Source organism: Labrus mixtus, chromosome 13 (genome assembly GCF_963584025.1).
Source record: "Labrus mixtus chromosome 13, fLabMix1.1, whole genome shotgun sequence".
NCBI classification, from domain to species: domain Eukaryota; kingdom Metazoa; phylum Chordata; class Actinopteri; order Labriformes; family Labridae; genus Labrus; species Labrus mixtus.
In genome coordinates this window covers 10,575,743-10,597,816 of record NC_083624.1, presented here as the reverse complement: position 1 = coordinate 10,597,816, position 22,074 = coordinate 10,575,743, and the positions used below count along the sequence as shown (strand labels likewise).

The window sequence follows — 22,074 nt, the reverse complement described above, 5'->3', positions numbered from 1 at the left end:
CTTTTTAGACCTGAAACATGTCAAATTAAGGTCGAGGTTTATTTAGATTTTTAAAAGATTACAGATGATGTGATTGGCAGTGGATTGAATATATTTTGGTGGCTGACATCCTTGGTAGCAAATGTGTAGAGAGAGAATGAAAAGCAGGAAGATAAGAACCGGTACCATGAAATGTGGGATGATTATCCTCCCGTGTCATGTTTAACGTGTCCCTCTTCTGTCCTTCGGCCGAGTTGTTTGAGAAACATGAGTGATTCCTTTCACTTAATTTAAAGCTCTAAAACCGTATAAAGAGTTGTGTGTTTGGTTGCAATTAGTGAGCTTGGCAGAAGAGGAGTTAAGATTTGATGAAAACACAAAAAAACAGAAGTGCCTATTCCCCGTTTTCTTCATTTTCTTCTTCTGTGAATCGCGTTCTGGGCTTTTCTTTGAGTGTGTGCTTCGTAGGCAAACAGCTGAAATTTCATCCAATAACCCCGCACCCCGTCGTCTCTAGGCTGTCGTGAAGTGTCTTGGCTGTTTGTATGGATGTAAAGAGATCTCGTTGAATACACTGTATGTTAAATATTATTGTCTTACTTTTAATGAAGGTGTTTTGTTGATTTTAGGCCGAGCACACTTGTGAACTTGAAAATGGATCCGATCATTGAAACAACATGGACGTCTTGTGAGAATCTGTTTTTCGGTTGGTTTGATTCTCAGATCGACTCGTGTAAAAAAAAACAAAAAAAAAACAAAGATGGCGATCTAATTAAGGGCGTACAAATTGGCTTTTTGAATCTGTACTCAACACTAACAGCTCATTAGCGACGTGAAACCGTTTTTCATCCTTCAGGGCTCACAAGTAGGTTCACTGTTCTGTGCAATTAAAGAGACAAAAAGGTGATTAAAAACAAGACTGGAGTTTTTTTTTCTTCTTCCATCCGCACATTTTGTATGTGAAGCTCAAGCATGGTCCCAGAAGTAAAGAAACTTGTTCATTTTCTCCATAGCAGATTTGATTGTTAGCCGTGATGTCATAACCATCACAGGTAGACTGACCACGAGCTACCTGAGCGTGTAACGATGGTTTATGATCCTGAAGGAGACACAAGATCGCCTGATATAAACCTCGCTGGGAAAAGAACTACATTACCCACGATCATAGTGTCACATCGACATCTCTGATTGGTGGAGCTCGCTGTCACCATGGAGATGTTTCCCACCCTTCAGCGCCAAATGCTAATGGTTAGTTTCGCTAGCATGCTAGCTAGTTAGTTAGCTAACAGCAAATGTGGTAATAACCTTGCTATGCTGCATGTGTATTAACAGTATAAACTCTATAACAACGACTAAAGTTACATTTAAAAAAAAGAGGTATTATTCGCAATGGATTGTGGGATGTGTATGTGTAGTTCCTATACTAAAATTCTGTAGTCTTGTACCTTCAATCGTTTTTCGATGCCGCTTTTGGCACCAAATTAAAAGTACTATATTCACGAGTATTCAGGTAGCTGGTTGTCATGGTTATTTTATGAAATGTCAATGGAGGATTTTAGCGAGGAAATTTACTCCTGGGACCAGAGCCGCCAAAAAAATGGGGGCGGTCAATGTTGAGCTCTATAGCTGTGAATGATGCGTCGAGTGCAGGATGACGGTTGCTCGCCTCTCTTCTGACTTGTGCACTGGATAAGACAAACAAAGAGGTAAATAAGCAGCCATGTTTTATTGAATCCTGGAGCTGGTGGGGGGTTTGCAAACGGCTATACAGCGATGTTTGGACTCATTCATGTTTTTATTTAAAGCAGATTTACCAACGCATATGTCTTGAAGTTAGAGGTACAAAAATAAAAAAAGAAACTCAGAACATCTGATCCCGAACATCTCCTTTGTTTGATTTAAAATCATATGAAACAAAGAGACAACATTTAAACTACCTTTCTTTAGAAAATTAATCCAGAATTACATTTTCATGTCCAGTTTAACAACGCCACACCTCTCTGTGTTTTTCTTTATAAAGGCTGAAACGTAAAGGATAAACTAGTTGATCGATTTTATCAAATTAAGTAGAATCTACCCTCTGAGTCTTTACCTCCTCGTCTCACCCGGCCTTCTAATCCTCCCCCTCCTCATCCTCCACCGCCGTATAGATGACCTGGTTCCTGCGTTTGATTCGGGGAGTCGTCCCTCCGCTGCCCGGCTCTCCACTCTCATCGCTGTTACGTTTCAGGATACGTACGGACGCAGCATCCTCTTCCTCGCCCTCGCAGCATCCCTCCTTCTCTGCTGCAGGGTGAGCGTGGGAGAGTGCAGGGGTGGAGTGGGAGGGAGGGGGGAGGTTCATGAGGTCGGGCAGAGATTTTGGGGAGAAATCCGATTTGGGTTTAGGTAGAACCAAACGACTCGGCGTGCAGGTGTCACCTGCAGCTACGTCAGGGAGCTTATCTCCCTTTATTTCTGCTTTTGAGTTACCCTCCCCCTCCCCCTCCTCCCCCTCTTCCTCCCACTCGTCCTCTATCGTGATCTCATCAGGGTTAAACGAATTCGACAATCCTGAAGTGTCAGTTGGGTACTCGCTGGGTTCGTCTGCGCTCCCTACACTGCGTCTGTCTTCATCGTCCTCGTCTCTTGCAGTGCTGCCCTGAACGTCCCCTCCCTGGGTGACCAGGGCGTAGAGATCTGTGAGTCCTAATGTGGCGCAGAGCTCGGTGGTTTGTGGGTTGGTGCTGCAGCTGGGCGCGGCGTGGGGTTGGGGTTTGTTAGGGTCATAGGCGGGCACAGTCCGGCTGAAGTTGTCTGGAATGGCGAGGTCACCGCTAAAGTCCTCCACAACCTGCATCATGTCAGCTTCTGAAGCTCTGAAGTCCCACCTGATGGTCAGAATAATCCGTGTTACAAAAGACGGCAAGAAGACAACCCTCACAGCTGAGTATGAAACTCTCCATTTGAAGCTCGTCTTATGGGAGATAGTTGTAGATGGTGAACTAAAGTTTAGTGCAAACTATAAACTACAGCACGATGAAGACCTCATCAGAAAAACATTACTTTTATGTAAATGTAATTTAGAGGATTTTTACTGTTTTTGTACGGACAACATCTCAAATAGAAATACAAATTATAATTTGTAAAAAAAAAATTGTAATAAACTAAATTTTAATTATAAACTAAAAGGTTCAATCAGTGAGATGTGTAGTGAGTGAAATGATAAAGTGACCTTACTATATGATCAGACATTAAGGAAACATGCTATGTTGAAGTGCTGGCTTCTCTGACAACAATGCAGCAGTCAGTATGTCCTCCTTCTAACTTTAGATTCTGGTCCTGAATGCTCTGGATTTGTTTGGACCAGAGAAGGTAGGCGCTTTTAAGGCACCCCCACACGGCCGTTTTGGACGCCCCTCAGTTTGCCAGATATGAGACCAGTTATCAGGTCAAACCAACAGGTGTTGCAGCGATGGAAGCGGGCGAGAGAACTGGTTCAGATAGAAGTGATTGTACCCGACCTAAAAAGCCTCTGCATGTTTCTAATAAGCTCCACGAGCAGAAACGTGCTCAAACTAGGATCAATATTGGAGATGCTTTTGAAAAATGGAGAGAGGTTAGAACGCAGAAAGGTTTACAGACCGATGCAGAGCTGGATAAACACTGAAGCTTCAGTGTCCACCACATGGCAACCTGCGTGAGCATCGACCCTAGAGAGGAGGGGGAGACAGCTCTCTACAATGTTTAGAAATGGGACTGCAGTACCCGTTTTAAACACTAGGTGTCAGAGTTACATATTACTCCTTTAAGTTTTTACAATATTCACACATTACTACAGAACAGTATGACCGTAGGAACCCTGCTGTGTTTGTATGTTTACATATATGTGTGTGTACCGTTCGTGAAGGCCATTATTCTCTGGGATATTCCAGGGGTGAGGGGTGATCCTTTGCAGACTGTTGGTGGCCTTCAGGATAGCGAGCCACTCTGGATCGTACTCAAGTCCTTCAGATGAACCCGCTCTCTCTGGCACATCCACAATCTGCAGCACAAGTGTAAGTGTGATAGTTTAGAAGTACTCACATTAAACTATATTGTGTAAATTTAACAACAAAACTTTCTCCTACCTGTAAGAACTCCCTGTAGGGCAGACATTTATCCAGGGACAGGAATTTAGTTACACGTGGCGCCGAGTTACCTTTAGGCTGAAAAGAGGAGAGTTCACACTGATTAAGAGTAATACATCGATATATCAAGTACCTAAAATGTTTAAAATCACAATCAAAAGAAATACAGCAACAAGCCTCTAACCCTCACCCGATGCTGCATAACAGCAGCAAATTTGACGTGCAGATGTGCAGAGAACCAGTAGCTGGGCTGGAGGTGAGCCAGGAGCTCCTCAGCAGCGGGACTCCCCAGAGTGTTGGACTCCACTTCCTGTCGCAGGAACTTCTTCTTTCGCAACAGCTCCCCTGTACTCCCATAGTGGTAGATTCCACGAGGCCAGTCATGGCTCATGACAATGTCTATGGGCATCTGGATCTTTGTGGAAATGATATTTATGAATGAAAACAGTCAAATGTTTTGACGGTGGGTTAAAGAGAGCAGGATTACTCTGTGATATTTACCTGCTTTAATTTGAACACCTCAATATTTCGGATGTGGTAAACACTTCGGAGTGTATCGGGATTGTAAGGAGGACATTCATGGTGACCTTAAAGAGCACAGATTTCAGGTAAACATACTGAGAGTTTGTTCGAATTGTTAAAACTCTTAGACGTCACAAAATCTCACCTTTTCTGAAGTCGTGTGATTTAAAGATTCCAGATAAGCCACCGATTCTAACCCCCCTGTAACGAACAACACCAGCGTAACCTGGGGGAATAGGGCAGAGTCAGAACTTGGTAGTAAGAGACAGACAGGTGGAGAGAATAATTACTTCTATTGTCTGCTGGTCCCTACCCAGATAATAAATATTGGGGGCCACCCAGCCTCCATAAGGCAGCTCCTGCAGGTGGTTGGAGGCCTCATGGTTCCCTCCTATGAAGATGGTCAGGACTGGAGCCTTCTTTTCTCCTGAATAGTATCTGCAAAAGAAATACAGCAACATGTAAGTTTTTGAATGCTCCCACCTATTATGATGCACCGAATTTACATGAATAAACAAAGAACTGACTTGTAAAATGTCTGCATTGTTCTGTACTTGGCCGGTACTGCCATGCACTTCATGTCTCCTTCATTTCGAACTGCCTGGAAGTCTCCACAGCAGAGCAGAAGGTCCACTTTTACACCTTCCTTCTTCTCCAGATAGCCGATTGTCTCATAGATCTTGTCCAGCTCCCCATGACAACAACCTTCCACTGCAATCTTCATGCTGCACAATCAGGTAAGCTGAGGATTCATGGAGAAAATCACAGTAAGGGCTGGTGTACAATGCTACTCTTTCAATACAAAAACATGTGTCACCACTTCATGACTCCGCATCAAGGTGCTTGTGACAAGAATGAGAGTAACATTAACGGCAGTTATGTCGGATTCCTGTGTGTGAGAGCATACCAGGCTGATCCTAACGCAAACATTTCAACACTTGCTTTTCGATAAATGGAATAAATGGAACAATCTCTGTTATTTTAATTATTGATACCATCAAAATGTACTGAAGCTTCTCAGTCATATGTTTATGGTGGCACTGAAAGGTCAAACTGTAAAAACATTCAAATTAACGCAGAATCATTTCACAAAACACAAAAACATTTCATGACATTCATTACGTCAATTGTTTCAACCCAACCCATGGATATACACCCCCACCCAAAACACAACCGGACTCGGAGAGGGGTTACCAAAGTTACAAGGAAATCATCTAAACCCTGTGCCAAGGATACAATAACATATATCATTATACATCATCCATATGTTATTGTTAAATACAAGCTGTCCAGAAGGAAAATGTCTATTTATTATTATTACTACTTACTTATTATTATTCTATTTATTTTTTTATAAATGTCAGTTTCTGAAGCATGGTCAATGATTATGTTTTGCTCTAAGTTAAAGGTTTATTCGTGTCTCATTAAATATTTTCGCAGTTGACCTTCAAGGCCACCGTAAACATTTTAACAAAAGTTACCACGAGATGAAGTAAAGTTTCCAAAGTATTTGTGCAATTCTGACAATATTTAACAATTGAAAAAGAGAAATAAACCGATATTGGGTGCCTAGAACTTTTAATTTTTAATTACCGTGGTATATTAACATGTATCATTATCGTTTGGTTATTACTAGTATCATATCAAAGTAATAATAACAGAACATGCTAACAGGGCTAACTAGCTATCCTACGTTACGTGTTAAAGCAAACTCTAAACCTCATTTCAAATACATGATCTAGGCAACTTACGGAGACGAATGAGTAAAATGAGGGTCCGTGTGTCTAGTTTCCCCCCTCGTTTTGTTACAGAAGTGCTCTGAAATGCATGTTTGAGTCTCAAGCTAGCACAAGAACCACAGAATGAATTTTCCCACCTCGCGTCTGCTGTTCAAGCGCATGCGCAGAATGTCACCAAGCCTATTTTTGGATCACGAGCGGCAGATTCCAAACATTTATTAAGAGAGTTTTTTTTTAACGTGCGGATGTTTGTTTTTTTAAATAATGAAGCATAATAATATCTGTTTCTTTGTCTGTACTCTATCGTATATTTGTGCATTCATTACGTGGTCCCCTGTGGATTAAAATGTTTGTATCGAATCTGACTCAGCGAAACATCACCTACGTCACGTTTATAAACAAAATTTACCTCATTGACAAATCCACTGTCTGACAGCCTGCTCACCAAGTTAGCGGTGTTGTGTTTTTGTTACTGCTGCGCCCACAGAGGAGCTTTAATAACTGTTTTTTTATTCTTACGCTTCCTCGGAGCTGCGTGATTTAAGCCGCAGTTACTTTTTTAAAAGCCGCTCACAGCTGCTCTGGGGGGGGCGGAGTGTCTGCAAAGTGCTGCGCCGATTGGGGCGCTCAATCCGGGGGACAAGAGATGGCGTGCTTGCTGGAGGCCCCTCTCCGCATCAGTGTGCTGTCTGTGAGTGTCCCTCTCATGGTTTCAAGTGGCATTATCACACGTACAATGTGCCCGATCCGAAAGCGAGTGGTTTACATCGTTTGATCAGTCATGTGTAGAAGCTGCAGAGGGGCTTATGTCCTCTGTTAGCCCAGCGAGCTAACATGTAGCGCTGTAACTGAGGACCAGATCGTTTTACATCCCGGCGTCGTCCGGGTGGGCGGGAACGTTCTGATCACGCGATTGATTTCCCCCGTCCGCCCCGTCGGTGTGTTGATAAAACAGAATCAAACCACCGAGGTACCTGTCAGTGTCACTCGGTATGAGTTAGCAGCTAAATGCTAAAAGTGTGAGTTCTGTCACCGTTTACAAGATAGCAACGCGTGTTAAAGACACTGCGCCGTCCTGGAAAAGCATTTGAGTGCTATTATAAGCATGCTAATTGCAGCAGCAAAGTTTACCTTGGTAATATAGATAAGAGTTATGCTTTTCATTTACGTTAGCCTACCACTAGCATTCGTGATAAGCTAGCGAAGCTAAAGTAACTCATTGATACTAAATCTAAAATCTTAAATTACATTTTTTCAACCATAATGAATGAAAAAAAACTAATGTTGAATACTTAATTCATTTTTCCGTATTTTTATATATTCATAGAGTAAATTATTTAAAATACAATTTAGAAAATTTAGAAATACGAGAAGAATCCACTTAGCCTCTTTATTAATATATTTATATATTCTTTATTTATTTCTTGTATTTTTAGTGTTGTTATTTTTGTGTTTTGTGCTTCTTTCTCTCAGAGCCTGATTCAAATCAAAAATCTTATGTTGTTTTACATTTTCTACTTCAATTAAGGAGAGAAAAAGGTAGAAGTCCTTGGTAGCTAATTATTAGGATATTTATTGTTTACAGTTATTTAAAAATGCAGGAAAAGTCATTTAAATTCAGTAAGCTTTGTTGGCAGGAATGAGAGAATTTTCATTTTAAATAAAACAGCATAAACAATTACTGAACATTATTGACACCTTAGAATAATTAGGAGAAGCCTCTTTGCTTTTATTTATTAATTCATTGATATCATTATTGTGTTTTGTGCTCCGTTCTCTAAGAGCCGGAAATATCATGTATTTTTTAACATTTTCTACGTCAATAGAGGAGAGAAAAATATTAATTGCTAAATTCAGGGTTCTCACAATATCAGCATTACATTAAAATTAAATTATATTTATTACATGTGAACAAAATTAGACGTTATTTTGATTAATATTGAGGTCACAATTATTACTTATTTATTTATTTATTATGTTAAGCACTTTGAGACGTACCATCCCGCTTTCACGGGGGTCCCAACCGAAGACAATTTGCAACATGACTGAATTAAAAAAGAAAAACAAATAAATACAAAAACAAAATGTCCCAAAGGTGGTAGACTAGTGGTTAATGAGCGTGCCCCTCAAAGCGTTGAAATCTGATCTGTGGCTCCTGCAGGAGTTAGCGGGCAACTTTTGATAATCCAAAACAAGAAATGACCAAATATTTGAGACATAGAACTTCTCATCTGTAGTGGTTTGATGTTTTCTAGTATCATATTGAAGCTCGATATTCTAGTTTCATGAAACTTTGTTATGGTCAGATAGAAACAACACATATTTGAAAGGACAGGTGTGTGTGCAGGTACAAACAGAATGTGCTGAACACCTTGTCAGCAGTGTGTAGATACCAGAAACAGTAGCAGCATGACATTAGCTGGCTGAGGTTTGGCCCCCACCCCCCCCACCTCCTGGAATCACGTGGAAAGTTGTAGCTGAAGCTAGATATCCGTGATATAAACAAAGTTTCCGGGTGTCACATGTAACCCCTGGGTGCCAATGACAGCTTTTAAAGGGCCCTGCTGTGGGTGCTGCTGTATGTGTCTGTACACATGACTCTTAACGTCTAGGAATGAAAAGAGCCATCCACTGTGGGCGAATTTCTCAAAAAATATGATGTTTAAAATGCATTTTTCCCCGTTGCTCTGTGAACACAAGTCTTTGCTTGTTTGTTAAGAAATGGCCCTGATCGATAATGCACAGAAAACTCTCTGACAGGCTCTCTCACTCTGATTCTCGGCTTTGTTCTCTCATTCACTCTAAATTAAAACAGGTTATTAAGGAGGTGAAAGTCTAATGTGTGTCTCTTCATCCAGCTTGTCGAGGTTCTGTCGGTCTTGCTGGAAAATGTATGTCACTCAATTGCCTCTAATCATTCTTTTTTTTCTCTGTCCTCATGCAGGAAGTCACTGCCACTAGTCGCCATTATGTCGACAGACTGTTTGACCCCGACCCACAGAAGGTGCTGCAGGGCGTCATGTAAGTCTGTCAGCTCCTACTGTACTGTGTGTGTTGTGTTCTCTCTTTGTTAAGGCGGGGAGAGACGATGCAGAGTTAGAATGAATCGTTTCGCAGCAGGTAACAGCTTGTCCCGTCAGGATTACAGATTGTAAGGTTGGTGCTCCTGTTAGTCCAGAAGTCAGCTTCCTGCAGGGGTGTGAACTTTATTCAGCCGCTGTGATTCAGCACAGTCGGCGGCTTTACTCATCGTTTTCTTTCTTCTCTTGATTAATACAGTTTCTGTGCTGAAGTGTCAGAACTCTCACAGCTGTTGTTGCTGGATTTTCTTTCGCAATTATTTGAATACATTTGCAAATCAAAGTCTAAATTTGAATATCACATCTAGAATATATTCAGTATATAAACACTGTCGATGTTGATGTTGATCTCTGTGTTTACATGCTCAGGCTTTCATGTGACGCTCTATTTCAAAATGTGTTTCACTCCTCGGTGTGACTTAATATCTCTCTCTCACTCTCATTCTCACCTCGTGTCTCACCGTTGTGACCTGGACTCGGACTATTTCATCGTTATTTTTAACTTCGGAGGAGTCTAGCTCTGGTTACGGCTCGTACCGCTCCACCTGACTCACTTGACTGCCTGCTCCAGCTGTACTTTTCCACTAGCCTCACTCACCTGCCATTCGATATCAGCCGGGGCAGTTTCAGAGCAGAGGAAACACTGCATTCAAAAACAAAATGAGTGAATGCAAATGAACAGGCTCATTCACGTCTTATAGCTGCTTGATGTAAATCTTCTCTGCCTGCCTGCCTGGTGTCTCTATAACTTCTAGTCCAGCCTCTGCTGTGCTGCAGAGTGCCCCTCATTCTGCAAAAACAGCCTGATAACAGTTTGATCAAGTTTATCAAAAGAGAACATTGAGTGAAATGCATCTGTAAGGAAACATAACGTGCCTTTATTTAATCTGTGTTGTTGCAGAAGTTTAGAAACATAACTCCTGACTTTACAGCCTGCAGCGTATCATGTCGGTTTATAGTTGTTGTTTCATTTATGCTGCTCATTGCTCAACAGGTCAAACTGTTTTTTCATCTTCACTAACATCACCTCTCCTTCACTTGTGTGTACTGTTGCTAAGCTGTTACACGACTGTTTCAAGTTGTGTCAGAATGACGTCATATTTCACTTTTTCTGTTATCTTCTTCATTTGTCAGCGCTGCCTCAGATGAGTGTTCCTAATTGGTGTGTTTTTGTCTCACTTCAGTGACATGAAGAACGCCGTCATAGGAAACAACAAGCAGAAGGCCAATCTGATCGTCCTCGGAGCTGTGCCAAGGTTTGTCCCCGCACTAATGTAAAGCCTCACTTCTTCTTCTTCTTCTACCAAAGTTCACATCCTACCATTTTAAAGGGGACATATTATGAAAAATCCACTTTGTGTTTTTGAACATATATTTGGGTAACCTGAGTGTTTACTGACACACAAAATGTGAAATAAACCCATCCAGTCCTTTGTTTGTGGTCTGCATAAGTCTTACAACACAGAGAAAAATGCTCCGTTTCAAATTTGCTCTCCTTGTGATGTCACAGTGGGATTCTGGTAAAAACAATTTCCATCCCCTCCTCTGGTATCTCCACCCATGGACTCCACCCCCAGCCTAGAACAAAACTTTAGCGCAGGTACGGCAGTTTTAGTCCCGCTACAGAGGAGTGATGTCTACCGGGAAAACTCAGGGGGGGCTCATTGCATTTAAAGAGACACACACACCAAAACGGAGCGTTCTGATAGAGCTGGTTTATACAGGGTCACAAACCTCCTCTGGTGCTTGATTCATGTTATAAACTCCTCAAAAAAAGTTTGAAAACGTTATTTCGGTCCCTTATTTTCGCCCCTTTAATAATACTAAACATGTGAGTAGCGCTCTTCAAAAAATGTGCCAAAATCCCCTGCAATGTTCTTCTGTTGGTATTCACAGCTGCAAAATCTATTCTTCAGGATGTTGTTGGTGTTCACAAATATCTACTACGAGGCTACGTCAGCTCAGATTTCTAGAGTCCATCTTTGAATGGAAACTACTTACAAAACTACAAACAGAGAATAAGCAGCTGAAAACTGAGTGCAAATGACTTTATGGACAGGGACTTTTGCTGAGTTCATATTCAGTCATATTTATTTAAGCCAGAGTGGACAGCTGAAGGAATACAGCAAGAGATGCTAAGGTCGTGGCTGCTCGCAGGCATTGCACCTTGTTACATGAAGGCCCTCAGGGCAAAGCACTGCAAGTAGGAGAACTGAGCTTTGGTGTGTGTGTGTGTGTGTGTGTGTGTGTGTGTGTGTGTGTGTGTGTGTGTGTGTGTGTGTGTGTGTATGTGTGTATGTGTGTGTGTGTGTGTGTGTGTGTGTGTGTGTGTGTGTGTGTGTGTGTGTGTGTGTGTGTGTGTGTGTGTGTGTGTGTGTGTGTGTGTGTGTGTGTGTGTGTGTGTGTGTGTGTGTGTGTGTGTGTGTGTGTGTGTGTGTGTGTGTGTGTGTGTGTGTGTGTGTGTGTGTGTGTGTGTGTGTGTGTGTGTGTGTGTGTGTGTGTGTGTGTGTGTGTGTGTGTGTGTGTGTGTGTGTGTGTGTGTGTGTGTGTGTGTGTGTGTGTGTGTGTGTGTGTGTGTGTGTGTGTGTGTGTGTGTGTGTGTGTGTGTGTGTGTGTGTGTGTGTGTGTGTGTGTGTGTGTGTGTGTGTGTGTGTGTGTGTGTGTGTGTGTGTGTGTTCCAGGTTACTGTACCTGCTCCAGCAGAGCTCCTCCAGTCTGGAGCTACGGACAGAGTGTGCCGTAGTGCTCGGCAGCCTGGCCATGGGCACAGAGAACAACATCAAGTCCCTGGTGGACTGTCACATCATCCCTGCCCTTCTCCAAGGTTGGGAACACACACACACGCATGCACACACATAATCATGCATGCAAATACTCAAAGCCACAGATCAAATGTTGGGTGACTTGCAGAGACTGTACAACACCTGTGCTTTGTCCATGCAGGTCTCCTCTGTCCAGACCTGATCTTCATTGAAGCTTGTCTTCGATGTCTCAGAACGGTCTTCATCAGTCCGGTCACCCCTGTGCAGCTGCTCTACACTGTAGGTTATCTTGTGTTTGAATGCATCGTCTCAGCATTTCTGAAATGATTTATGCAGTCATAGATGTACATGAGCAGAAACATGCTCAAACTAGGATCAATATTGGAGATGCTTTTGAAAAATGGAGAGAGGTTACAACGCAGAAAGGTTTACAGACCGATGCAGAGCTGGCTAAACACTGAAGCTTCAGTGTCCACCACATGGAGCATCGACTCTAGAGAGGAGGGGGCGGGGGGAGACAGCTCTCTACAATGTTTAGAATCTGGAGTCTGCAGTACCCATTTTAAACACTAGGTGTCAGAGTTACATACTACTTTAAAAATGTATAAATCAGATAGCATCAGTTCTGTCTGCATTTGTGATTTTCAAAATGGAACGGCTAAATTTAACTCACCCATCTTGTCCTTTCAAGGACCCCACTGTGATCCCCCATCTAATGTCGCTACTAAGCCGCTCACAGAGAACGCAGGAGTACATCACGCAGATCTTCTCCCACTGTTGTAAGGTATTTGTTGGTGCTTTTGCTGCTCACATGCAGAGGAGTCCATCATACTAGAAGCCAGATGCAGGTTCATTGTTTATAGACGTTTTGTTTTTGTTGTTTCCAGACCCCAGAGCACCAGACGGTTCTTTTCAACCACGGCGCCATCCAGAACATTGCTCCTCTACTTATCTCCCCTTCTTATAAGGTAAATGTGAGCGTGTATATTCATGGTTCAACCGTTTCACATGCGGTACTCAGTTTTCTCTTTTGAACCCTCCGTGCTGCTGCAGGTCCGGATGCAGGCGTTAAAGTGTTTCTCAGTCCTGGCCTATGAGAACACTCAGGTCTCCATGACACTGGTGAATGGTGAGGAAATGATCTTCTTCTTCTCTGTTTCCTTTTAAAAAGAGCTTCACTTATTAACCCGTTTATCCGTGTTTTCCCCGTCAGTGCTGGTGGACGGCGAGCTGCTCTCTCAGGTATTTGTCAGAATGATGCAACGGGATCAACCTATTGAAATGCAGCTAACGGCAGCCAAATGGTGAGTCACATTTAAGTGTTTTAATCCGTAATGATTATATATTTCCTGTATGTCTTTGTCTTCATATGAGTCCTCTTCTTCTTCTTCTGTCGCAGTCTAACGTACATGTGTCGAGCGGGTGCCATCAGAACAGACGACAGCTGCATAGTCCTAAAGGCAAGGCTCACTTTAAGACATTTATTTGTCCTCTATCATATTAATGGTTCCTCTTAATTAATGTGTGTGTGTGACTTTTCTTCCAGACCCTGCCGTGCCTCGTGCGGATGTGCAGTAAAGAGCACCTGCTGGAGGAGAGGGTGGAGGGTGCAGAGACACTAGCCTACCTGATGGAGCCTGACGTGGAGCTGCAGAGGATCGCCAGCACCACGGACCACCTGGTGGCCATGTTGGCCGACTACTTCAAATACCCGAGCTCTGTGTCGGCCATCACTGACATCAAGAGGGTGAGCCTAAGAATGCACTCTTCATGGAAAGTCTTTGTTCGCGCTGCGTCGTAAAACCAATCCCAGACTCAGACTCAGAAATAGCTTGAAATGCGATTCGAGTCAGATTTCTTCAGATGTGTCTGAGTCTTGATGCGCTGGCAGCTCAAACTGGATTTAAAAATGTCCTCTGCATCACTTATGGCAGAAAACAACAGCGTCAAATCCAGAGTGAAGGAAATGAATCAAAGCAGTGGAGCAGCATCTACGCTGTTATAGTAGAGCAGTACGGAGGACAACACTGAGACTCTGTTGCTTTCGTTTTTCTTCAGCAAAACAGGAGTTCTGCTTCCACATTCAAAACTTATAGAATGTAATTAATACTCATTTTACATTTGATTATCAGCACATAAAAACAAAACAAAGCAGAGATTGATCATAGCGTCAGGGTGCACTCACACAAGGTAGTCTGTACCGTACCTGAGCACGTTTGACCCCTGAAGTCCGGTTCGTCCGAGTAGTGTGAGTCCTCCGCTCAGTGCTCAAGTAGCACGGCATACTTCTTTGTGTCTGGCACAGATGGAAGAGGTGTGATTCAGCAAAGTACAGCTGCTCATGAACGAGGACAAGCACGGCTACACGACGTGGACGTTATGTCTAAACGATCTCTGCCTTGGCTGTACCTGACTAAAATTATTCAAAGTAAGCCACAATGTCAGTAAAGCTGCAAATCAGTATTTTGTCTTTGTGTTCTGATGATGACTAAGCGACCCCCTTTTTTTTTTGTTTGCCTGTGTTGTAAATTCAGCACGCTTCATGATCACCTAAGTCCGTGAATGTTTTGTATTACGACGATAAATACAAGAGGTCATCGTTCTCAGACCCGGTTAGTCCTGGAGCAGTGTGAGTGGGCCGAGTGTGAGTGCTCATTAGTTTTAATGGAACTTAAATTTTGACCTGACGATTAAAGTCAGACAATCCATAATTTGTGCAGAAACAGCACTGAATTTCCGAGGCTTTCATTTCTAAATGTCAACCTTAGAAAATGTCATTTTCATTTCATCGAGGTCTTTTGGTTTCATCCTCTAGAGACTGTTTATGTTTGTACAAAACAATATGGAAAAAACCAAAAGCCAAAATTTGTTGGACAAAAAGACATTTAAATCCCAAGAGTGAAAACTTGAGTATCGCTAAAAAAGCTAAACATGATTAAGTTTCTTAATGAGCCATTTAGAGGCTGAGCGTTATTAGAATGGATCATTTTTACCAGATAGCATCCAGACGTTGTTGTTTTTTTATAATGAGCTGTGATCGAGTTAACCTTTCTGAATGTAGTAAACAGCAGCTTTTTTCTTCTGCCAATAAGAATTAGAATCAGTGCATTAAATATATCGACCCAATCATTAGGGAGAGAAACATTCAGAAAGTTTGCATCACCTCATCGCCTGCCCTCTCTGTCCTCTGCAGCTGGACCACGACCTGAAGCACGCACACGAGCTGAGGCAAGCTGCTTTCAAACTCTACGCCTCGCTAGGCTCCAACGACGAGGACATCCGGAAAAAGGTGACCTTACCTTCCCCTCATACGTTCATTTGCATTTATATGTCTGCATTTAAAATAATGCAAATGCATGTTTGTATTCTGATCCATCCTCCTTATTTGTTTGTTTGTTTGTTTTTCCTTCTTCAGATCACAGAGACGGAGAACATGATGGACAGAATAGTCAGCGGCCTATCAGAATCCAGCATCAAAGTCCGTTTGGCGGCTGTCAGGTAGGCTGTAATGTCTCAGAGTTCCCCAAAACATGTGTGAAGTTTCTTGTTCTAAATCCACTCTGATCCTGTATTTGATCATGTCTATAAACCCCTCTATTTCAGCCCTGCTCAGAACAGGCTGTTTCTGTGTCTGTACCTTTAAATGTAAATGAGCTGTGTCTGACCACGCCCCTTCTCTGGAAGTGCTTGGGTGTCTCGGTCTTTCTCGCTTCATGTCCTATTGTTTACGGTGAGAAGGCAGACTCAGAGGGCAGAACAAACACCTAGCTGTGGGAGTGTCACCTACCTGGGGGAGGGGTTACTGCCCTTTGTGATGTCATGAAGGGAGAATCTCCAAACGGCCTGTTTGAGCACACATTTTCTGAAAAGTGGAGCAGGCAGAAGACGGAGAGGATGGACTTCTGTCATCATTGGGGGGGTTTGTAGACAGACTAGAGACACATGTTAGAGTTAGAGAAACATGGTGAAGTGGATTTTACAGAATATGTGACCTAAGACGAGGTCAGTGTCTTCAGGTAGTTGTTGCGATTTATATTATCATATCCAATCTGGATGATAAAAATGAAACTGTAGCTGGAAATGTCCACAAGATACAGTACAACTCTCCTCTTTTTGTGTCTCTGAATGTTGTTGATTTAATTTTTTACCCAGGTGTCTTCACAGTCTCTCGCGGTCCGTGCAGCAGCTGAGGACCAGCTTCCACGACCACGCGGTGTGGAAACCCCTCATGAAGGTCGGTGTGGGCTGCATGAAGCGCACCTCTCTGTTTGTCTCTGTAGAAGAAACTGATACTCAACACTAGATAAATGAATACTCATCGATGTGTTTGTGTTTAGCTGCTTCAGAACGCTCCCGATGAAGTCCTCGTCATGGCTTCTTCCACACTATGCAACCTACTGCTGGAGTTCTCTCCTAGCAAAGAGGTACACACACACACACACACACGCGCACACAAACACGCGTACACACACACACATTCACACACACACATAAATACACACACCAACTCTCACACACACACACACACACACAATACACACACACACACCAGCTCTCTCTCTCTCTCACACACACACATCAACAAACAAACACACACACACACACACACACACACACACACACCCTTTACTCTAAAGAACTGTTCCCTGTGTCTCTGCAGCCCATCCTGGAGTCCGGGGTGGTCGAGTTACTATGCAGTCTGACCCAGAGTGACAGTCCGGCTCTGAGGGTCAACGGGATCTGGGCCCTGATGGTAAAATGATTTTCTACAGTAAGGAGTGCCTTTAAACGTGCGCCCTTCAGGAGCGTAATCGTTTCTCTTCTCCTGCGTGTGTTCAGAACATGGCGTTCCAGGCCGATCAGAAGGTGAAGGTGGAGATTGTTCGGTGTTTGGGGACAGAGCAGCTGTTCCGCCTGCTGTCAGACCCCGACACCAACGTGCTGATGAAGACGCTCGGCCTGCTGCGAAATCTGCTGTCAACACGCCCTGTGAGAGACGCACACACACAGATACAAGCATGTTGAGTTACATAAAGCATTATTAACAAACAGCGAGTGATACACACGGGGCCATATTCTGACGCCGCCTAAGCATGTGGTGCAAAGTGATTTGGGGCGTGTCTGACAACATTTTGGCAGTTAAGCGGTGCACAATCTGAGCGCAGAGCTGTTAAAGGTTGGATTAAGTCGCTTGATAACACAAAGGTTTTTTCGGGGGTAACATGAATGAACCCAATCAGAGTCGCAGCTCTCGTTCCCTTAACGATCCAGGTGATCCTGCAGGCTGGTGAGTTGCTTTTTACATGGTGGATTTCAGTCCTTTATTCTTAAACAGACTGAACTCCAGCCGGCTCATTTAACTTCTCTCCTTCTATTGTGCCCCTGAAAACACACAGGACACTGTATGAAATATGTTGATGGTTACCGGAAATCATTCCCACAACATCAGAAATGATCAGAAAGCGCATTCATACCTTGTTTTAAGACAAACACACCTCTGGGTCGCTAACGGGGGTGCACGTTCATTTGCTAATTAAACATCATGAGCCGTTGGCGTAAATTACAACTGTGTGAGGTGGAAAATAGGAAAGACACCTGCACTGTGCACCAAGATGCTTTACACCGGATGTAGCGATAGGACACCTTTCTTGAAAAGAGTGAGGGAGGTGGGGGGGGAATGAAAGTTTTTTCCAGCCTTGGTTGATTCTCGCCCCTTAAAGTGTTTGCCTCATAAAAACTTCCAGTGTGAGGGAACTTGATTGAATACTTCCTTGTCCACGTCCTGGCTCCAGCTGAGATCCACTGACGGTCGTTTGTGAAGCAGTGCCGTCAAATCTAACGCTCTTCTCTCAGCTGCTGCCGCTGAGATCGAATGATTTAGACGCTGCTATCTGGAAGAGAAAGAGTATTATAATGTTGCATCAACATCGCCAGATTCAGAGATCTCCTAAAAGAATGACAGGAGGAGGAGCTGTGTTTGAATCCGCTTCATGAAGAACATTGTAGAGCTAAAAATCACCTTCAGGGATAAAGTGAAACCCCTTTCAGGTCTATAAATAGACTGTGTTGGTTTGCAGGTCGCTTCTTTAACGGTTCAGAGCTGCGGTCAGATGTCCCACGAGGGCTTTAATGGCATGTTGCAGAGAAAGTTTCTGCAGTAACCTTGAACGCTGCGCACTTCTCTAACCTTCTCTGTAGATATTAATTCAGGGCTCCTACATGTGCTGAATTTGCATAAATTCTGCAGATATCTTAAATCCTGCATGCATACTGATTCTCTGCTCTCTCGTGTTGTCAGCACATCGACCAGATCATGAGCTCTCATGGGAAGCAGATCATGCAGGCCGTGACCCTCATCCTGGAGGCGGAGCACAGTATAGAGGTCAAAGAGCAGGTGAGACAACCCCCCCCCCCCACCCCCCCCCCTCCTCTGCTTCATGCTTAATGATGGTTTTCATGCAGAATTCATCCTGCAGCTGCATTGCAGAGAAGAGCAGTTTATAACATTCTGCTGATATTATCAGTCTGTCTGCTCCTGGTCTGTCTTCCTCCTGCGTCCAGGGATGTTGTTTTATGGAAACGGATCAGACAGAGTCAGATAAAAACAGTGACGTCACTCTCTTTTGGTCTCCAACAGACACTGTGCATCCTCGCCAACATCGCAGACGGCAACACAGCAAAGGAACTCATCATGACCAATGACGACATGCTCCAGAAAGTCAAATACTACATGGTAGGGCTTTATAGAACCAAACTGTTCGAATTCTCTGCTGCCTCCTTTTCCCTTCTTACATCTTGTCTTCTTATAAACCGATTCTCATAGTAGCCGAGGATGCAGTATGTCGAACATACCGGAGACAACTCTTTTAGTGTTAGGACATCTTGTGTGAGCGTTTCTTTTGTTCTGTTTTCCTCGCTTGTAATGTTTTTTTTGACTCTTCCGTTCCTGCAGGGGCATTCGAATGTGAAACTGCAGCTCGCCGCCACGTTCTGCATCTCTAACCTAATCTGGAACGAGGAGGATGGTAAGAGACAGCACGTCTGTTAAAGGAGGAGTAAAGAAGGGTTGGGGTGAAGAAAGAGGAATGTGTCAAAGTAGGAATAACATCAGGAGCTTTGCTTGAGTTTAGGAATTATCGCCAGCTCAATAATTTGATGCACGTTAGTCACAGAAGTCAGTTGGAGATTTTTCTGCGACCAAAGTGTGACCCCCCCCCCCCCTTCCTCTTTAAAATACTGAAACCACAAAAGTCTTCATGTGTGCGGTGGTTTGCGGCATCTTCTTGATTGTAGCTGCAGCGTTGGCTGAGTTAGCATTACAACTAGCAGGTCGCTAACGAGGCATTTCTTCTTAAAGTGAAACATTTTTATACTAAGTTTGGCGCTCTGAACAACAGACCGCTTTCATTCAAGCACAAACAAAGAATGATTCTCCTCACCTCTTTCTTTTGTCTGCAGGTTCTCAGGAGCGTCAGGACAAGCTGAGGGAGATGGGCTTTGTGGACATCCTGCACAAACTCACCCAGGCCTCCGACCCCAACCTCAGCGACAGGTGGGCAAGAAAAGCAAATTATTAAACACAAAATCCTCATCAGACAGTTTCACCCGTACCGACCTGAATATATCGGACGACCCCGATAGTAAAACAACCCGGATTATAGACTACTGACTATAAGAGGACCCGGATTATATGACGACCCTGATTATGAAACGACCCGGATCGAAGTCGACCCAGGTTTTAAAAATGGCGGTCGTTCTCATCTCCACACGCCTCTCCTCTCCTCTCTTAATACAGGCAGCGACATGCCCCCTCTCGATCTCTTTCCTGTACGTGTCAACACATTCCCCTATTTCAAATTCTCACTGCAGGGTAGAGAGAAGGCGCCGATCGATCTTACATGTTGCTCTTATACAAATAAAACGCCGTGTTGATAACCGCCTTACTTGTCTGTTAGCTTGAGCTACTTTTGAGCCACTTTGCTGCTTTGCTCTGACACTCGGGCCAACACGTTGCACTGACGGTGTCTCTTACTCTCTCAGGGCGAAGACGGCGATGCAGCAGTACCTAGCGTGACGACAGAGGACGGAGCTCCTCGACTGCCAGCCTCACTAACAATTGTCGGGAGGAAACCTGCTGCTGGTCCATTTGATTCTTGTTTTGTTGCACAAAGACACCTTTTTTTTTTTTTTGTTTTCTCTCTTTGGACCCGTGGCTGGCCTCCCCTCACCTCTCCCTCACCTCCAACTAGCACCACCTCAACAGTTCTGCTCACCTGTTGGGAAATCAACGGTTAGGAGGGGTTCTTTAATTTTTCTTTTCAACAATGAAGTGAATTCTTTCCTTTTTGGGACTTTGTGATTTTCAAACTTTCTTTTTGTTTTTTTTGGAGTGCAGCAGCTGGAAACAGGCGCCTCCGTCTCGGTGCTTTTGGACTCCTAAATGGAGGAGATTCTGGTCTCAGAGAACCTGACTGCGAGGGTTTGTCACACGAGCAGGGCTGTTGGACAGTTCCCAGTTTTATTTTTTTTTTTAAAATTCTTAATTAATATTACTATTAATATTTCCTTAAGGCGTCGCAAAGCAAGGACACATTTGGAGAAACAAAAACGGACTGCCTATTTTGAAATTTTGGGTGTTTCTTTTTTTTTTGTGGATACATACCTCGTAAATATATAAATATATATAAATATAAACATAAATATCTATTTTTGGATTCTTATTTTTGCCCCTGAACCTCTGTTTGTTTTCATTCACTCCCTCTGATCCGCGTTTCTCTGCACTCTGAGGAGAATCCGCCGCGGTCCCATTCACGGTCCGTGGAGGTGAAGTAGAATAAGAAATGTAACGCTCCTTCCTGTTCAGTTTTTCGCTGTGGTTCTGTGTGCACTGAAGCCTTCACTTCACTCCTGTCTGACATCCTTATAATCCCAATGGGAAAATGTAGTTCCAGAGTGCTGCCTCTTACCTGCCCGGTTACTAATTAACAGGCCCGAGTACACAGAACACAGAGATAAGAGGATGCATGTGTCCTCACACCTCGTTGAATATCTGCTGCTGCTGTTCCTGCACTCGCTGCAGCCCCCTCCGCCTTCTGTCTGTGTGTGTCAAAAGGGATAAATGAGAGCTCCTATTTTCTCTCTGATGATGTGTTTTGAGAAGCCAGCGAGGACGAGAGTGCATGTAAGAAAAAAAAAAAAAGAAGAATCATGTGAGTGTGGCCCCTGGAGGGTGAGGCACTGAGTGCATCCGCATCAGCAGCGGCTGCAGTAGAATCCGGCCCTGATTTGTGTTTCATCCTTTTGATCTTATAATTTTCCATCAGGATATTTCTAAAGTGTTGTTCCCTGACATTTGACACCTTACTGAAACGCTGATAGAATGAATGTTACCGTTGAAAAATATATGCAGACCTAAAGAAGAATTGCTTCTGTGTTGTGTCTTATTGCTCTCTGTCTGGTTTTGCTTTAAATAAGAGTGGAGGAGTGTTTGATTCTCATCTCATACTTTAATTAATTCTTTCTATCATCTTAAGGGATGCTTGATTTAAGTTTCATGCACGACCCTGGTTCTCTAAAGACGCAACACAAGCCAAGATATTTCCAAATCTAAATGCAAAAGAAAATAGGATAAAAAGAAGTTTGCAGCTGTTTCTTAATCTAAGCAAAGAGCATCTCCAAAAACAACACGCCTCTGCGTCATCATACAATGAAAAAATATTTTTAAAGTGTATTCATTCTTTTTAAATGCTGCAACTTTACGTGTTTCTTGCAGTTCACGGCAAGTGAATTTCTGCTGCTTGCATCTGCAGTTTTCAAAATAGGTTGACAAACGTCTTTTTTTGTGTTTGAAAGCAGATGAAATATTACCTCTGGCGTTTACAAG

The 22,074-nt window shown here is 43.3% G+C and overlaps 2 protein-coding genes across 5 annotated transcripts; one reads left to right on the top strand and one right to left on the bottom strand.

Annotated features, from left to right (window-relative positions):
- Positions 1–1,686: 1,686 nt before the first annotated feature.
- Positions 1,687–6,508, bottom strand: dbr1 (debranching RNA lariats 1). 3 transcript variants are annotated; one of them, XM_061053710.1, is made up of 9 exons: positions 6,487–6,508; positions 5,138–5,352; positions 4,924–5,048; positions 4,756–4,836; positions 4,590–4,675; positions 4,279–4,503; positions 4,089–4,166; positions 3,858–4,003; positions 1,687–2,849 (listed from the first exon to the last, which is right to left on the bottom strand). In XM_061053710.1, the coding sequence occupies exons 2-9, from the start codon at positions 5,332–5,334 to the stop codon at positions 2,093–2,095; spliced, it is 1,695 nt and encodes a 564-aa protein (XP_060909693.1). In that variant the 5' UTR covers positions 5,335–5,352; positions 6,487–6,508; the 3' UTR covers positions 1,687–2,092. The 3 variants fall into 3 exon arrangements, with proteins under 3 accessions (XP_060909693.1, XP_060909691.1, XP_060909692.1); XM_061053708.1 differs by having other exon boundaries at positions 6,362–6,497; XM_061053709.1 differs by having other exon boundaries at positions 6,467–6,491.
- A 250-nt stretch (positions 6,509–6,758) lies between these two features.
- On the top strand, positions 6,759–21,613 carry armc8 (armadillo repeat containing 8). 2 transcript variants are annotated; one of them, XR_009675569.1, is made up of 23 exons: positions 6,759–7,040; positions 9,294–9,370; positions 10,614–10,685; positions 12,111–12,253; positions 12,373–12,470; positions 12,883–12,975; positions 13,079–13,159; positions 13,245–13,320; positions 13,405–13,495; positions 13,591–13,651; positions 13,738–13,938; positions 15,385–15,480; positions 15,607–15,689; positions 16,344–16,425; positions 16,529–16,615; positions 16,852–16,944; positions 17,031–17,180; positions 18,490–18,585; positions 18,829–18,924; positions 19,144–19,216; positions 19,650–19,743; positions 20,232–20,481; positions 20,587–21,613. XR_009675569.1 is itself a non-coding variant. In XM_061053661.1 (22 exons), the coding sequence occupies exons 1-22, from the start codon at positions 6,996–6,998 to the stop codon at positions 20,263–20,265; spliced, it is 2,022 nt and encodes a 673-aa protein (XP_060909644.1). In that variant the 5' UTR covers positions 6,759–6,995; the 3' UTR covers positions 20,266–21,613. The 2 variants fall into 2 exon arrangements, 1 of the variants encoding a protein (XP_060909644.1); XM_061053661.1 differs by having other exon boundaries at positions 20,232–21,613.
- Positions 21,614–22,074: the final 461 nt, after the last annotated feature.

Coding starts and splice junctions, on each gene's coding strand:
- armc8 (XM_061053661.1), top strand. CDS start 6,996: ATGGCGTGCTTGCTGGAGGCCCCTCTCCGCATCAGTGTGCTGTCT. Junction 15,690..16,343: donor GTCCGTTTGGCGGCTGTCAG/GTAGGCTGTAAT, acceptor TTTTTTACCCAG/GTGTCTTCACAGTCTCTCGC. Junction 17,181..18,489: donor ATCTGCTGTCAACACGCCCT/GTGAGAGACGCA, acceptor TCGTGTTGTCAG/CACATCGACCAGATCATGAG.
- dbr1 (XM_061053710.1), bottom strand. CDS start 5,334: ATGAAGATTGCAGTGGAAGGTTGTTGTCATGGGGAGCTGGACAAGATC. Junction 5,049..5,137: donor ACAATGCAGACATTTTACAA/GTCAGTTCTTTG, acceptor TTTCTTTTGCAG/ATACTATTCAGGAGAAAAGA. Junction 2,850..3,857: donor AATAATGGCCTTCACGAACG/GTACACACACAT, acceptor TCTGACCATCAG/GTGGGACTTCAGAGCTTCAG.